This window comes from Dunckerocampus dactyliophorus, chromosome 5 (genome assembly GCF_027744805.1).
Source record: "Dunckerocampus dactyliophorus isolate RoL2022-P2 chromosome 5, RoL_Ddac_1.1, whole genome shotgun sequence".
Classification (NCBI taxonomy): Eukaryota; Metazoa; Chordata; class Actinopteri; order Syngnathiformes; family Syngnathidae; genus Dunckerocampus; species Dunckerocampus dactyliophorus.
This window is the reverse complement of record NC_072823.1, coordinates 22,404,543-22,420,656: the sequence shown is the minus strand read 5'-3', so window position 1 is coordinate 22,420,656 and position 16,114 is coordinate 22,404,543. Positions and strand designations below refer to the sequence as shown.

The following is a 16,114-nucleotide window of genomic DNA, read 5'->3' as shown; positions in this document are numbered from 1 at the left end:
CCCGCTGTGGCCGTGGGCGGCAGCAAAGTGCAATGGTGTAAATCCATTTTGGTCGGACACTTCAGCGGGCGAACCGGAAGACAGCAGCAGCTTCACGCACTCTGACAGACAAATCAAATAAAGTCAGAATAAGAGTAAAAAATCATCATGACCGACAACCTCCTAAAATGTAACAAAACAATTACATTTATAACAAGAGGCGACCTCGACCAAGGCATGCATGCAATGGAACAAGATAACTAAAGATTGCTGTTGTACTACAGTCCTATAGGTGGAAGTGTTCAGTGGAGCACGGATTTCCCCAACTACAGTCAAACCTGTCTTAGCGGCCACCTGTATATAACGGCTACCTGCCTATACCGGCCACTGAAAAATCTGCTCCTTTGTGCAAAGGAGGAACAGGATGAGCACTGCCAGAGGCCTACAAAATGATCTCCAGCAGGCCACTGGTCTGAATGTTTCTGACCAAACAATCAGAAACAGGCTTCATGAGGGTGGCCTGAGGGCCCGACGTCCTGTAGTGGGCCCTGTGCTCACTGCCCAGCACCGTAGAGCTTGATTGGCATTTGCCATAGACCACCAGACTTGGCAACTACACCACTGGTGCCCTGTGCTCTTCACTGATGAGAGCAAGTTCAACCTGAGCACATGCGACAGACGTGAAAGGGTCTGGAGATGCCGTGGAGAACGTTATGCTGCCTGCAACATCATTCAGCATGACCGGTTTGGTGGTGGGTCAGTGATGGTCTGGGGAGGCATATCCCTGGAAGGACTCACAGACCTCTACAGGTTAGATAACGGCACCCTGACTGCTATTAGGTATCGGGATAAAATCCTTGGACCCATTGTCAGAACCTACGTTGGTGCAGTGGGACCTGGGTTCCTCCTGGTCCACGACAACGCCCGAACTCATGTGGCTAGTGTATGCAGGTAGTTCCTGGAGGATGAAGGAATTGATACCATTGACTGGCCCCCACGTTCACCTGACCTAAACCCAATAGAACACCTCTGGGACATTATGTTTAGGTCAATCCAGCACCGCCAAGTTGCTCCTCAGACTGTCCAGGAGCTCATTGATGCCCTGGTCCAGATCTGGGAGGAGATCCCCCAGGACACCATCCGTAGTCTCATTAGGAACATGCCCCGATGTTGTCAGGCATGCGTACAAGCACGTGGGGGCCACACAAACTACTGAGAATCATTTTGAGTTGCTACAATGACATTTTGGCAAAATGGACCAGTCTGCTGCATCATTTTTTCACTTTCATTTTTGGGGTGTCTTTGATTTCCCCCCTCTGTAGGGTGATCATTTTCATTTCTATCAATTTATGTAGCATCATTTTGTTACTACTACATCACCCACTTATTATCAGGAAACATATTCAAGATCATTTTCCCCCCAGCTTAGATCTGATGTGTTTTTGAAGTGTTCCTCTATTTTTTTTGAGCAGTATATGTATCTGCAAACACAACAAGCTTCTAATCACAGACATGTTAATATGTGCGCGCACAAATTCAAAATGGCTGCCAACCTGTCTATAGCAGCCACTTTTGCCGTTTCCCTTTAGTGGCCGCTATAGACAGGTTTGACTGTATACTAGATCTGCACATACAGTACAATGTTTAAACATTTTCAGTTCACTGAGCTTGCATCAAAATGTTGTGTTCCTCCATAAAAGACTTAGCAGCAGCTGCATAATGAAACATTAGATTATCTTTCAAGTGAGTAGAGCATCTGCTTTTCATTTTCTCTTCACTATAATTTTTTTTTTTTAAAGCACAAACAAATCCTGTTTCACTGAGCTCAAACAACAATGCCAGATGTTGCCTTTGAAAGCAGCTGTATCAGTGCCCAAACCAATTTTAACCCAATTTTCTCACATGCTCTTTGATCTACACGGATCATATAGCAACATACTTTTTATTCATTTGCTTTCATATATATTTATTTGCAAAAAGCACTCAGTACCATGTTGGGATTTGGGAACAAGTGGGGCAGTGACCCACCACTTCAAAGCAGATGGAGCTATGCTGAAAAAAAAGCTTGCTGTATGCACCCACTATACAATTTGCATGGCTTCCACCTACAGGACTGGGTGGAATGTGTCATGATGGTTGTGATGAACAAGTCAGATGGACATTTTTGGGTGGTGTGCATTCTGTGGATTGACGTTTGAATTTAATGTTGTGGTGTGTCACATGGTTGCTGTCTACTACAATGTCACACAATGGTCACAGTGTTAGGTCACAGCGTCACACCGTCAAGTGGGTTTGATTGGAACAATAACCAATCAATAAAGCCTGTCAGTGGCATCCATCAGTAAGATAACGGCTGATCAGCACCCTACGAGGGTGAACTGGTGTGCCCTCCCCACCAGTGGTTACACACCTGCATGTCCATTCTGAGCAGCAGCAAACAAGGCAGATGTGTGGTTGTGGTTGAGGTGGTCTTGGTCGTCATGAGGGGGCTGGTTCTCCATGGCAGTGGTGCAGTGGGTGTCGGCGGTTGTGGTTGGGTCAGGTTGGTTAAGCAGCATTGACAATAAAGTGACATTTCCCTGGGAAGCAGCTTGGAGGAGGAGTCGGGGGCGCCCGCCGTCCAGGGCGGCAGGCCCACCACCGCCAAGAGGGGGGACTATGGAGGGACACCAGCCTGTGAGTGGGAGGAGGAGCAGCAGGGGTGGCACAGGTTAAACTAGGAGGAAAGGGAGGAGATCGACACTAGAAGTGCTGAGGAGTAGGAGGAGGCAGAGCAGGCGGAGGAGGGAAGAGAAAACGCTTGAGTACAAAACACACATTCACGGGCCACATAAAATGATGCAGTGGGCCTAATGTGGCAATCGGGCCTACAGTTTGACACCTGTGCTTGAGGAAGAAAGGGGAGGCGGCCCCTGCTGGTTCTGAGAGAGAAGGCAATGTAACCACATTTGTCACAGAAAGAACCAGACAAAAGAAACAGGACTTTTTGAACAATATTAAATATGGATTCAGTTTAATTCAAGTTAATTAACTATTGATTAACTATGAGAAAGCTAATCAGCATGTAGCGTGACCAATTATGCTAACTAGCAAAAATGATAAGCGCATGCATGCCAAACAAATTAAGAAGTATATAAAAAAGGTAAATGATTTGAAAAGGTAATGAAACTATAGGAATGTTGGAAATTAAATTAAATGTACAGTATGCCTGCTCATGTTTTTTTTTTAGCGTGTGACCTGATGTCAGGATTTAAAGTGAGACCTGTGTTGTAATCTTCCAGATGTCTCGTGTACTGGACACACAACAGCTTAATTAACGTCAAAAGCACACAAACAGTGGAGAAGGTGACAGGTTAATTGGACAGGAGGGGTTCATGTGAAGTCTGGAGATGAGGGGTGCATGCATAAAGGCAACATGCTAACTGGAGGATTGAAAGGCAAAAAGGGAGGCATGAGCAGCCTCTGGCATCAGCTTCAGAGAGGACAGGAACAGGAAGCTATTAAAAGTCTCAGTGCACCTTCTTATGTTTCTTCTTCTGCTAAAACTAATCTGGCGGTTGCAAGCAACAACACTAGGCTGACGTGGCAAAAAAAGAGCATCCCCAGAGGATGGAGGATGAGAAATTAAAATTAAAACAACCTCTACTTCTTGTCGTGAGGCTAGTCTGTCTATGACCCTATCCATTTGCTAGGCTGTGCTAGGCTATTCCCTACTAGGCTGGGCTATGCTATGCTATTCCCTACTAGGCTGGGATATGCTATGCTATGCTATGCTATTCCCTACTAGGCTGGGCTAGGCGCCACAAAGAGACAGCTGGAAGAGAGGCAGTGGCAAGAACTGGAGAATCCCCTTTACCTGATGCTGTTGCCAGGGGGCTGCCTGTGGAGGTGCGGGGGCTACAGGTGGATGGAGCACTAATGGAGAGGGAGGTGGGAAGGGGGTTTATGGAAGAGGGGCTACTAACATCGGTGGCAGGGGTGATGACAGGGGGGCATTCTGCTGACGCCGGCTGCTCAGGCCCTGGAGAGCTATAGGAGGGGCATGCACCCACCTGAGAGGCCGTCAGGGCTGGTACCAGGTCCAAGGCGGGTTTGGGCGGAAGCTGGGGTGTGGCTGGTTTTAGCCCCGCCCCATGAGAGCGGCTGCTGTCCCCCACCCCCTTAATGGACGGATGAGGAGGAGAGGGTGTCTGGGAGAGCCCAGGTTTTTTGGGAGGGATTGGGGGAGGGTTGCCCCTGTCGATCCTGGCCACTGTAGGCGACTTAAGGCCGATGGGATGGCTCAGGCGGCTGGGGAAAGGTCCACCCTCTGAGGCAGAATGAGGCAGGCCTGGCCGTAGTGGTCCACTCCCGCCTGCTGGTGGGCTCGTGAAGCGTGACAGGACCTGGGTGACTGTGTGGCGTGCTTGTTGCTTGGCAGCAAAGTTGTCACGGTTGGTTGGCGAGAGGTCACGAGCTGGAGGACTCTGGGAGGCCGTGCCGTTTTGGTCCTGTTCCTGGAACTTGTAGCGAGCCGCCTGAACCCGTGGGCTGACCCCACTGGGTATGCCGTGGGGGCCGGATTGGGCCTCTGAGCCGTTCTCGGCCTGTGTCAGTCCTCCTGAGCTACTGTGGACAATTCCCCTGCCGGCTGTCTTTGGCAGGCTCAGACCTGCGTACGGGCCTGGGGCAGGTTTGACGGGTATGGTGAGTGGAGTCTTCTTGGGACCCTCCACCTCAGTGAGGGGCTGGTCCGTTTGGCAAGAAGCTGTTCGAGAGCTGATGGGTTCTGTGGCCACTGACACTGAAACTGTGGGTGTAGGTGGTGTGCAGGTGCTGACAGCAGGTTGGCCGGGAGCGGCGCCGTCCTTTACATCTCCCCGTTCAGTCCTGAGCTGATCCACCTGCTGCCGTAGATTCTGACTCTCTGCCTCCTCACGCCCCAGCCTAGCTCGCAGTTGTTCCCGCTCTGTGTCGAACTCAGACAGCTGCTTCTCCATCTTGGCCTCCATCTGTTGGCTACGCTGGCGTTCGACACCCAGCTCCTCCTGCAGGCGGCCTGACAAGCGGGTCTCCTCGTCCAGTCGTGCCTGAAGCTCTTCAAAGCGCTGCGATTCCTCCACCACACGCGTGGCCAGCTGCTTGCACTCGCGCACGAGCATCATGACGATGTGCTTGTTCTTCTCTCGCTCATCTTTCAGCTGCGCCGTCAGCTTGCGGTGTTCCTGCTCCAGGTTCTGCAGCTGTTGCTTTTCCATCTCCAGCTAGCACGAGACAAGACAAACATGCATCTTAGAATGGACATCTCTGTCTACACCCGCGAATGATGGTAGATAAAATTTCTCAAATGCCATCTTCATGTTCTGAAAATTTAAGTATGTTTGATGAAGAAAAATTAATAATGTAAATTGCATCAGTACATCATTTTGCCTTGAGTGAATTGGATCAGTCACTTGAATCAGTCCCTTTGTGAATGTTGTGACATCACCTTTGATGGCACTTTCCCTTTTAGCCTGATCGTTTGGTGTAGCAAGCATTTCAAACGCGTGCTGTTCATACTGTCATATGGCAGCCTTAACTCGCTGCCCCTCCAGGACAGCAGGTTTAAAACTACAACTACAAACGGCAATGACCGAGACCCTGTCCACACAGAAATTATTTTTTTAAGTTTCAGCCTTGCGTGCACACACCACCGACATTTTGGAGGTGCAAATCTAGCATTTTTTTAAAACGACTCTCAAGAGTGGATACATCCTGAAAAATCTTCTCCGTGTGGACAGCAAACCCTCTACTTCGGTGAAACAATTACAAAAGAATCCCTGTGTCTCTCTAATGCAGTTGAAAACACAACAGTTTATGGTACATCAATTCATGACTTTATTGGGACTTCTGCATCTGCTTGGAGTATGTACACAGCAAATGCTAGGTGTCTTCTCCTGTGGTAGGACAATACTGCACTACATAAAGGTTGGTGTATGTACCACATCGTGTTGACGTGTTTTAGTATTTTCATGTGGACAGGAATACATGTATTTCCTGATGTGATCCCATGTGGACGAATAACATTTTAGTTTTGTGTTCGTGTGGACAGGGCCTGAAACTTCAAATGTAGGATCTGCACCTTTGAATGACGTTTTGGGAGCTTGTGTAAGCATTTTAGTCACTCGGGGAAAAAACGTCAATTCATTTTCTATGACTTGGCCCACTATAATTGGAACACAGCAGCTATTGTTAGCTCAGTGATAGCTTGGCTGAGGGGTGAAAGGCTTAAGCGGGGCTCCATCACTCTAACAAGGCTGCCGTCCCAAATAAACCCCCTCCTGTTCCAAAGCATCAGACAGCAAATATAATCGGCAGCTGATGCTGAGGACGAGTGAGGACTTTACAAGCGGAGGCCAGCTGTTACTCGGAAGGAGGTGGCACGACTAGCTGATAATTGGGAGAAGATTAGATGTGTTCTAGGCCAGAGTGGTACCTCCCAACAGCATAATGTGCTGACACACTGGGCAGCAAACACACAAAGCGGGAGACTTTATAAATAAATAAAAGATGGCAGCGCAGGCAAAACACAAACGGCTGGCGAAGCGATCACGTTCCACCCAAGTTAGCCCAGAGACATTCCATCCATCCATAGTGAAGCTCTGTGGCATCAATAACGATTGTAACTTCTATTATAATTGAAGTTTGGACACTTAGAGCAGGATTTGAGGCATGACAATGCACTCAAAGTACAGATGTCAATCAGTAGAGCGCACACATCTGCTAAGGGCAAATAATCCTAAACTTGTCATCTGAAAAATTATGACAACGTAAGGATGCAGTTCAGGACTGAAGTGGACCAGACCAAGACCTTATGATTAAACACAAGAGGAGGGACCGTACCTCGCCCGGATGTGGGATACCGGGGCCTCACCCAGGAGCAAGACCCGGGGGAGGGGCTCGCAGGCAACTGCCTGGTGCTCGGGCCTTTACCCTTGGGGCTCGGCCGAGCCCAGCCCGAAGAAGCCACACGGGATCTCCACCCCGTAGACCCACCACCTGCAGGGGCAAGCATAAGCGTCCAGTGCAATGTGTTTTGGGTGGCAGTCAAGGGCGGGAGCCTGGGCGACCTGGTCTTCGTCGCCCACATCTGGTTCTTGGGACATTCCATGTCCCAAGAGCCCGAACTTGTGCAAGAGGTTGAGAGATTCTGACTAGATATAGTCGGACTCACCTCGACCCACAGTTTGGGTTCTGGAACCAAACTCCTCGAGAGGGGTGGACCTTGTTCTACTGCATGGGAGAGGGGACGAGCTGGTGTGGGCTTATAATTAGCCCCAAGGCTTGGAGCCTCTGTGTTGGAGTCAACCCTGGTGAATGAGAAGATCATTTCCCTACGCCTTCGGGCTGGGAAAGGGTCCTGACTGTTGTTTGTGCGTATGCCGCAGTTCAGAGTACCAGCCTTCTTGGAGTCCATTGGAGAGGGCACCCCAACTGGTGACTCTGTCGTTCTACTGGGAGAACGACTTCAACGCCTAAGAAAGGGGAAGCAGTGTCCTCACTGTAAACAGTGGGGACGGGGGCCTGCTGACCTCGACTGAGGATATAGTCGGACGGTGGAAGGAATACTCTGACGCCCTTCTCAATCCCACTGACATACCTTCCATAGAGGAAGCAGAGTCTGAGGACACAAACGCGGACAGTTCCATCACTGTGGCTGAGGTACCAGGGGTAGTCAAAATGCTCCCCAGTGGCAAAGCTCCGGGAGTGGACAAGTTTCTCACGGAATTCCTCAAGGTTCTGAATGTTGTGGGACTGTCTTGGCTGAGACGTCTCTTCAACATTGCGTGGAAGTTGGGAACAGTACCTCTGGATTGGCAGACTGGGGTGGTGGTACCCCTTTTCAAGAAGGGTGACCAGAGGGTGTTTTGCAACTATAGGGGGATCACACTCCTCAGCCTCCCTGGGAAAGTCTATTCCACGGTGCTGGAGAGAACATGTGGACATGTGCTTCTTATAGTCCACTGCAGCTTATATACAAATCTGTTTTTCTTTTCTAAATTTAGTGGGTGCAGCTCAAACACCGGTGCGTCTTATACACCAGAAATTACGGTAAATACATTTTCATACATGCGTGCTATATTTTAGCTTAATTTAAACTGTCATTTCATTCGGAGCTGTTAATACAGTGGTACCTCGGTTAACGTCCGCTCCCGGTTAGCGCGTTTTACGGTTAACATCCAAACGTTTTGCTGAAATTTTAAAACAAAACTAGGTAAACGTGATGTTAAATGTTCAGTTGTCCATTCATTGTCATTTGTAATTATTTTTGCACTTTTTAGCAATTATTTTTTTTGTTGAGATTCAACAGATCAGACCTTATCTGCTGCCTGAAATGCCAGCATCGCTACGACACCCGGGGCTTGGGACTTGTTCCTATCGCTGCAACGCTTGAAAAGTGCAAAAACTTTGCCAGAGACGACCCAAGGGCTAAAGCGATCTATGAACTCGTCAGGGATATGATGGAGGCGGATGACCAGCCCTTTACCATTGATGTCGGCTGGTAAACCCCTTGGAGTCACGGTTTGTACTTCTGAGCTACTGCTATTATTTTAAATGTTTTCTTAATAGTAGTGATGTCATGGTATTTGAGTTGGACAAATCTACAGGTACAGTTTCTCAAATCCATCTTTGTTTAAGTCGTTCTTAAGTCCAGGCGTGCACAAACTACCTTTAAATCCAAATGTTAAAAAAATAATAGATGTAAAAAGTTAGACGTTACAAAAAGAAATTGTGCATCCCTATTTAAGAGGCACAATTTGACAAAAACAGCCTTTTGCTCGCTGTCAGGCATGTGCTGTGTGTGGTGGAGGTCCTCGGAGTTCATGACTGATTCATGGGGGGTCTTCACTCTGCCTGTAAGCCCATCTTGACATTGTTCTATACAAACGCCCTGCCTGCTTTCAGCTCGCTCAAGCCCTCGTGGATAATTCAGCAGCAGCAGGAGGATGACGAGAGTGGAAAGGGATGAAGGGATAAAGATAGCGCCGACCGTACGGCTAAAATTCACTCTACCCGGCAACCCAAAGAGCCTCTGAGGGCAGCCGCTCTCCTTCTGAAGCTGCTTCTTGTTCCATCGCTCGTTTTACGCCTCACAAGGTACATGCAAGCAGCTGTGCCTGCAGAAGTTTGCTCTCTGGTTTACGGTGACCACCTCTTGTGTCGTAAAGTGCACCCAAAACATCTCAAGGTCAAAGCCATCCTGCGACGCAAACACAGCTGCTTTTTTTAAGCAAACATTTGTAACTTTAACAGTGGGTTTGCAGTAGGCCTGAGGCATTTCATTTCAGACCCGCTAGGATTTATTGTTTCCACGCCAACTAACAGCCCACGTGCTGCAAACGCTCCACCACGTAAAACCATAGGTGGTGTGGGTAGGTGGATGTTTCCTTTTGGCACAGATAAATGTTGCTTTTACAATTGTTTTGGTGCCTGGAAGTGAGAATGCCTTTGTTTTGTTAGCTTAGAATGAAACAATCAGTCTCGTAAAATAGGCCTCGAATGGAATCATGTTTTACTGAAACTTAAAAACCAAAAGTGGGAAATCCTCTAAATGCAGCTTTTCCCAGACTGTTTCGGATTAAGACCCAAATTTGAAAAAACTTACTATAATCATGTATTGCCATATAATTTACATATACAAAGGGTGTAACTGTACATGTACTCATAATCAGATTTTATGGTGCATACCATTCGGTTCAGTACATAGGCGAACAGAGTTCCCACACGGTACACATTAAGTGACACACAGGATGTGTTTATTTCATCACGCACCTACTCGGTAAACAAAGTGCCACCCAGTCTTTGACTAGGGGGAGTCATGGCTAGCAAAAGTGCCAAGGAGAAGCCAGAGCTTAAAAACCCTCTTCGCGCTTAAAAAAAAATGTAAACTTAAAATGTCTTTTTTGGGAACACGTGGCCTTCCTTAAGTAAATGAATAAAAACAAGTGGATAAATCGAAAGCATGGTGTTGTCATTGTTCAGCAGAGATGAGGAACAGGGCTACAACCTGGAACTACCACATACATACTAAGTTATGACAAAGAACAACAGAATTTATTACAACAAACATAAATCAATTGTATACTTCCAAAGTTGTGGGAACACTTTGGGGAAGACGCTTTTCTGATGCTGGTGCACAAAGCAAGGTCTATAAAGGGCATACAGGGGTTTGCTCCGTGGGGTCAGGTGCTGGGCGATACATCTCTGCCGCCCGTGCCTCCGCCGGGTGGGTGGAGGGTGTGCCTCCTGCATCCCTTGGCGGGGCGGCCCTGTGTCGGGGGTCGGGCGGGGGTTGGCCCGGGGCGGGCCGGGCTCCGCTCCCTGGGGGTGGGGGTGGCGGTGGGGGAGAATTGGCGCTTCCGGCGCGGGCGGGCTTCTTTCCAGCTGTGGAGGCGTCTCTGGGCCTGCCGGTTTGTGGCCCCCGGTACCCGTCTGCCTTTGTGGGGTGTGATCTCTCGCTGGTCTCGGGGGTTGGCAGTCCTCCGGCCCGCTGGCGCCCTGTCCTTGGCTGGGATTACCTCTCTTCGGCCCCTTACTGGTCTTCCCGGGGGGGGGGGGGCTCTCTGGGCTGGCTCTTGGGGCACTGTTCTTTGTGCTGCCTGCCCCTATGGGCCTGGTGGCCTTCTGGCGGCCGGGGCCCGGCCTTGCTATTTGGGGCGGGGCTCTCTGGGAGGTGGAAGGCGGCCCCTTTCCTTTCATGCACTCTCAGTGACAATCACACGCCCACACATTCCTGCACCTTTATATATATATGAAGTCTTCCTTACATACAGAGATACCTGTACATATGCACACTCACAGTACATACGTACTTCCCCACATTACTCACTGAGTTATCCAGGGTGTTATTATGTTGTTGGTTTTATTACAGCGACGGTGATTTCAGCAGTATGACTATATATATATATGTGTGTATGTGCGGTATATATGTGTATATATATATATATATATATATATATATATATATATATATATATATGTATATATGTATTTATGTATGTGTATGTATGTATATATGTGTGTATATGTATTTTTTTTTTTTTTTACAATGATGTGCATTACAGTAACTTTGATTCTATTCACTATCATGGATAATCATTTCATTACTACAGTTATGTGTGACTGTTTCAATGCGGTATTATCATGGTGATCACTATCATAATTCATCATTTCATGACTGCTATTGTGTGCGACTGTTTCAATGCAGTATTGTCATTGTGATCACTGTCATAGGTCATCATTTCATGACTGCTATTATGTCTGATTGTCATTGACAGCTTTGTCATTGTGGTTGTTGATATTGATTTGTCCTTTATCCTTGTTCGTCTTTATAGTTGTCACGGACATTTATTTGCTGATGTCGTTCGGTATGTTTCTGTTGTTCTGTCACAATTGTTGTTGTTGCTGCTGTTGTCCTTGTCTCTTGTCTCTCTTTTTTTTGTTTTTGTCCCCTCTCGCCCCTCGCCCCCCCCCCCCCCCCCCCCCCCCCCCCCCCCCCCCCCCCCCGTTTCCTTTTCTCTTCTTCTCTGTCCCCTCCTGCTCCGGTCCGGGCGCTCCAAATTTGCTTTATAACAAGCATCAAGGTCGAATAAATTTTGTATGACAGGGGAAGTGTATATCACACTTCTCTCTGGCAGAGTAAATCTGTTGAGCACTTGACGGCATTTAGGTATACAATTCTATCTGCTTTAAAGGCTGGACAGGACAGGGGGAAAAAAAAAAAAAAAAAAAAAAAAAAAAAAAAAAAAAAAGCAAGGTCTATAAAGGACAAAAATTCCTACACACACATTTTCCTTACTTTTCATTTCCTACGGTGGATTGGTCACATGTTCCAATACGCAGTGTCAATACTGTGAATATAGGCTACGATAAACAAAATCTGTCACCATTCTAATTAGGGATTGGATCTGGGTAGGCTGCCGATCCGCTCAATTTTGAAGATCAGATAATATCGGCTTCCGCCACGAGATTGGGCCAATCCGGTTGCCGTATAACGTTCGTAACTCTGGGCCACACTCCAACACGGTAGGTGTGGTGAAGCTGGTTGCCACTCGACTCCCGCCAATGCAAGAAGAGAACAACGCAACACCGCTATGCAGACATGTCCGCGGTGTACCGTGATGAAGTTAGTTTCACTTTCTGCCCGGACTGCTGTGTCATTGGGCAATGAGCTCCCACAGAAAGCAGGGGCGGAGCTACGTGGTGGCCAATGGTAGCCGTGGCCAACCTTGGGTCACTCTCCGGCCACCCCACTGGCCATCTAGACATCTCAGGTGTCAACTTATTGCCACCCCTATGTAAGTAATGGTTGAAGAGAGCATGAAGAGAGTTTGTTAAAAAAAAAAATTAATATATTCTAAAGCACACCATAAATTGATCAATAACCATATCAGCTTGTTATTAAAAAAAAAAAAAAAAAAAAAAGGATTGGTACTGGATCGTCAAGACTATTAAAAAAATCGGATCAGCTCAGATGCCAAAAAATGTGGATTGGGACATTCCTATAGCAAATATTTCAAATTGGTGACCTTTGGCTTTGGTACATTGCTGAACAAAAAAAACATATGTGGCATTCAGGTCAGAAACCGTTTGAATTTTAACAGATGTATTATATTATAGTGCGCACACAAACTACTGTAACCACACACATACTGTATATTTAACCAGCAATTCCCAAACCCTCCCATACCTCGTCCTCACGCGTGTGGTTGGCTCCAAATGTTCCAATTGGCTCTCCCCTATATAATCTTTGTTATTTGCAGAAAGTTCAGGGAAGGGACGCACTGCATTTTTTTCCTTTTAGCCATTTTTTCTACACTACACTTTTCGCATTTTCTCCTCATTCAAACAATTCCACACCATCATACCTTCCGGCATAAGGGGTAGAGGCGCTGACATCTGCACTCACATAATTCAAAAAGAAGCTCCAGGACAAACACACTACACTCGTAAACACACTTAGTCAAGCGGTGAAAATAGAAATGACACACCAGAAGAGCGGGAATCAAGTTGACCTGCAGCAAACATGATGGTCCACATTCATGCAGTGTAACACCCCAGCATGGGGGGGGGCGCAGCCAGGGAAAGCGATGGGCGGGGGGGCTCTTACCCTCTTCTGGCGGCCCTCGGCGGCAGCAAGCTGGCCTGACATGCGCTCCTGCATCTTCCTGCAGTGTGCCATGACAGCCTCCAGGACAGACATGGGGCTGGAGCCCAGGGGCCTCCGCTCCTTGTCACCTCGTGGGACGCCACACTCAAAGTCTCGCTGGAGCGCCAGGAAAGGGTCGGTGAGGCTATAGTGGCTGTAGCGCTCTTGAAGGAACACTTCCTTCCTTTGAGCCTGTGGACAAAATAAACAATACAGGTTGTTAAATTGAATACCACCATGTTCAATACAAGTGTTGCTGTGTGAAAAGTACACAGAAATATCCCGCTTTTCCAAGCTCTGTGTAAAAAGCACTGGTGAAAAAATACAGGCTCAAATGTTACGGCTCTGATACAGCCTGTAAGAAAGAGGCTACTGAGACATTAATTAGGCTGTCATCCACATGAATGACACATTCAAAGTGCTAATTAGCTGCTAAAGCTGATGATGAGGAATAGCTTTCCATCCCAACAGGCCAGGCCAAACCCAGCCCTCCACCATGTCCCTCTCAGGTTACAGACATAAGGATGCAAGAGTCATCCAAGCCGGTCGAGAGGAATAATCTGACGTGTGAGGACAGCGGACCTCCACTGAAACCAACCCAGCTGCATCCTCTTACGACCATCATCCACGTTCCAGCTCGGACTTCTACAGGAACTTACCCACATGTTCCAACAGCGAATGACCACAAAAACAACATACAAGAACTGGTGTGGCCCGTCAATATTTGTGAGCCACAGCTGCAGCGACATTTTAAATAAGAAAACAGAAAAAGGGTGGTGGAAACATAGTAAACTGTGTGCATCAAAGATTTTTAACATTGATGTTTATCCTAGATGTGTGGAGTGCCGTGACGCCATCTTTAGCCCAGCCTTCACATGCCAGCATCCTCTAAATATTTATATTGAAGCAGAGAGGAGTCATCAGTCAACCAGCTGCTTCTCATCCACATCCTTCACTTGGAGCACCGAGAACACTCTTAAATGCTCATTAAAGAACATCTTTAGCACAAGTTAATGTTCTCTTTTTCTTGAATAGGCAATTTGTCCAACAAGTAATGTTTCTACTAACTAATAGACAAATTAATTCAGACAAATTTCATTTTTAGGCCACTACTAAATCTCGGGAACAGTCAGGCACAAGAACTTCATGAGATTTCTCACGTTACAACTTTAGGAAGTTCATGTATGGCAACGTGCCGCTTGCCTAGTGTTAACCGCTGCTCAGTACTATTTGGCGCTCCTTCTTGAACATGACAGCCAGAAAGTGTTTTTTCAGATGTAAGAATTGTGATTCTGAAGTAAGTTACCTTCGGGTAAGCTAAAGACCTACCTTACAGTCACTGCTCCTCTTCGCTCACCACTTCACGGCAGGGGTGGATTGACCATCGGGAGGTTTCCTGATGAGCCAACCAAAAATGGGCCAATAAACGACCGTTTATTTACTTATTTATTGCTGCGCTTTATTGTTACGCTATATTAAATGGTAAATGATACATGCCCGGCACTAAGACCAAGCGGAAATTGGTCGCTCAAGTGGAACACCGCCGACAAGCTGGTCGATTGGCTCTTTCCGTATCTTGCTAACCTGTGAGTGCCCATCCCCGCTGTCACTCCATGAGCTTGGACGTTCTCCACGGTGTTTTGCTCGTTGGCCAGGAGTTCGTGTTCATATGAGTCTCTGTAAGTTATGAACATCTTGACCGTTTGTTCTGCCTGGGTCATGTAAACTAAATAGATTTTAAAAACACACGTTTTATTTACATTAATATTTGAATCTGTGTGCATCCGTGTGTTTGGTGGGGGAAACGGAGCTACCACTGTAAATGGTTCAGAACTCTTGCTTATAACTATGAACTTTACTTGACATAATACATAGCAAACATGTTGTGGTATGTTATCGCTAAATCTAGTTATCTAAAGTATTGGTAAACAATAAGCATACTATATTGATTCATTGATGAGTTGCTATTTTGAAGCACTAAGTGATGCTTTCGTCAAAGGATGCAACATTGCACATCTCTAAGCTAACAAGTCACATGTTGCAATATGATGTGTTTTGAGCATGTATGTCTGCTATTTTTACACTTTGTAACCATTTCTACCTATAATGACATCCCCCCAATGATGTCACCTGCAGAGATCCAGTGTTTAAAGTTTCAACATGCTCCTATTTCAGTGCCCACAGTCAAATTTGCATCATGAAAGATACTGACGTAACAGTTTAAACAATATCTATGCTTTACATATTTTTTCAGTCAGTGTGTATGGTTCTTGATAGTTACAATGACTAAAAAACTACTGTTACAATAATAAAATAAAATAGTAATAATAAAAGTTCTGACTGCATGCAAACTTTTTTTTCCCTGTAATCTTGTTCAGAACTATTCCACATTATTCCTCTGCTTTTCATGCCCAGATTTGTGATCTCCTGTGGACATGATCTCACCAGAGACACCAGCAGCCCAGTGAGCCCACCCATAAATTATTTCACTCTCATTCACATATTCACATCTCCAGAATATACAATACAGCAATATTGTTTAGTATAGTGGTGTTATTAAAGGGATAGTTTGGATTTTTTGACATGAAGTTGTATGACGTCCCCATCAGCATTGTAGTTCAATAATAGATACTTACCCCCCACTTGGTCTCCTAAGTCCAGTTCTGGTCAGATTTCTGTGATGAAGAACGTAGTTCCACTTAGTTGCTGGGGACAATTAAGTAAAGAGTTTGTCCCCAACAACTAAGTGGAACTACGTTCTTCATCACAAAAATCTGACCAGAACTAGACTTAGCAGACCAAGTGGGGGGTAAGTCGCTGTTATTGGACTACAATGCTGGGGATGTCATACAACTTCATGTCAAAAAATCCAAACTATCCCTTTAAGGACTTGTGTGTTTGTATGTACATCAATGGGGCGAGATGGCACTGTATATGCACGCAGATTGTAGTAGGCCGGTCTGGACC

General features: G+C 46.6%; 1 protein-coding gene across 7 annotated transcripts in view; it reads right to left on the bottom strand.

Moving 5' to 3' along the window:
* cttnbp2 (cortactin binding protein 2) overlaps window positions 1-16,114 on the bottom strand; it is a 67,284-nt gene that overhangs the window by 12,983 nt on the left and 38,187 nt on the right. For all 7 annotated transcript variants that reach the window (XR_008570532.1, XM_054777802.1, XM_054777797.1 and 4 more), the window contains exons 3-6: window positions 13,109-13,339; window positions 3,836-5,222; window positions 2,390-2,653; window positions 2-101 (exon numbers count right to left, since the gene is read on the bottom strand). Coding sequence is in view for 6 of the 7 variants with exons in the window: in XM_054777802.1 (XP_054633777.1) it covers window positions 2-101; window positions 2,390-2,653; window positions 3,836-5,222; window positions 13,109-13,339 (1,982 nt within the window). In the remaining variant the exon portion in view is untranslated. The remainder of the gene's footprint in view (window position 1; window positions 102-2,389; window positions 2,654-3,835; window positions 5,223-13,108; window positions 13,340-16,114) is intronic.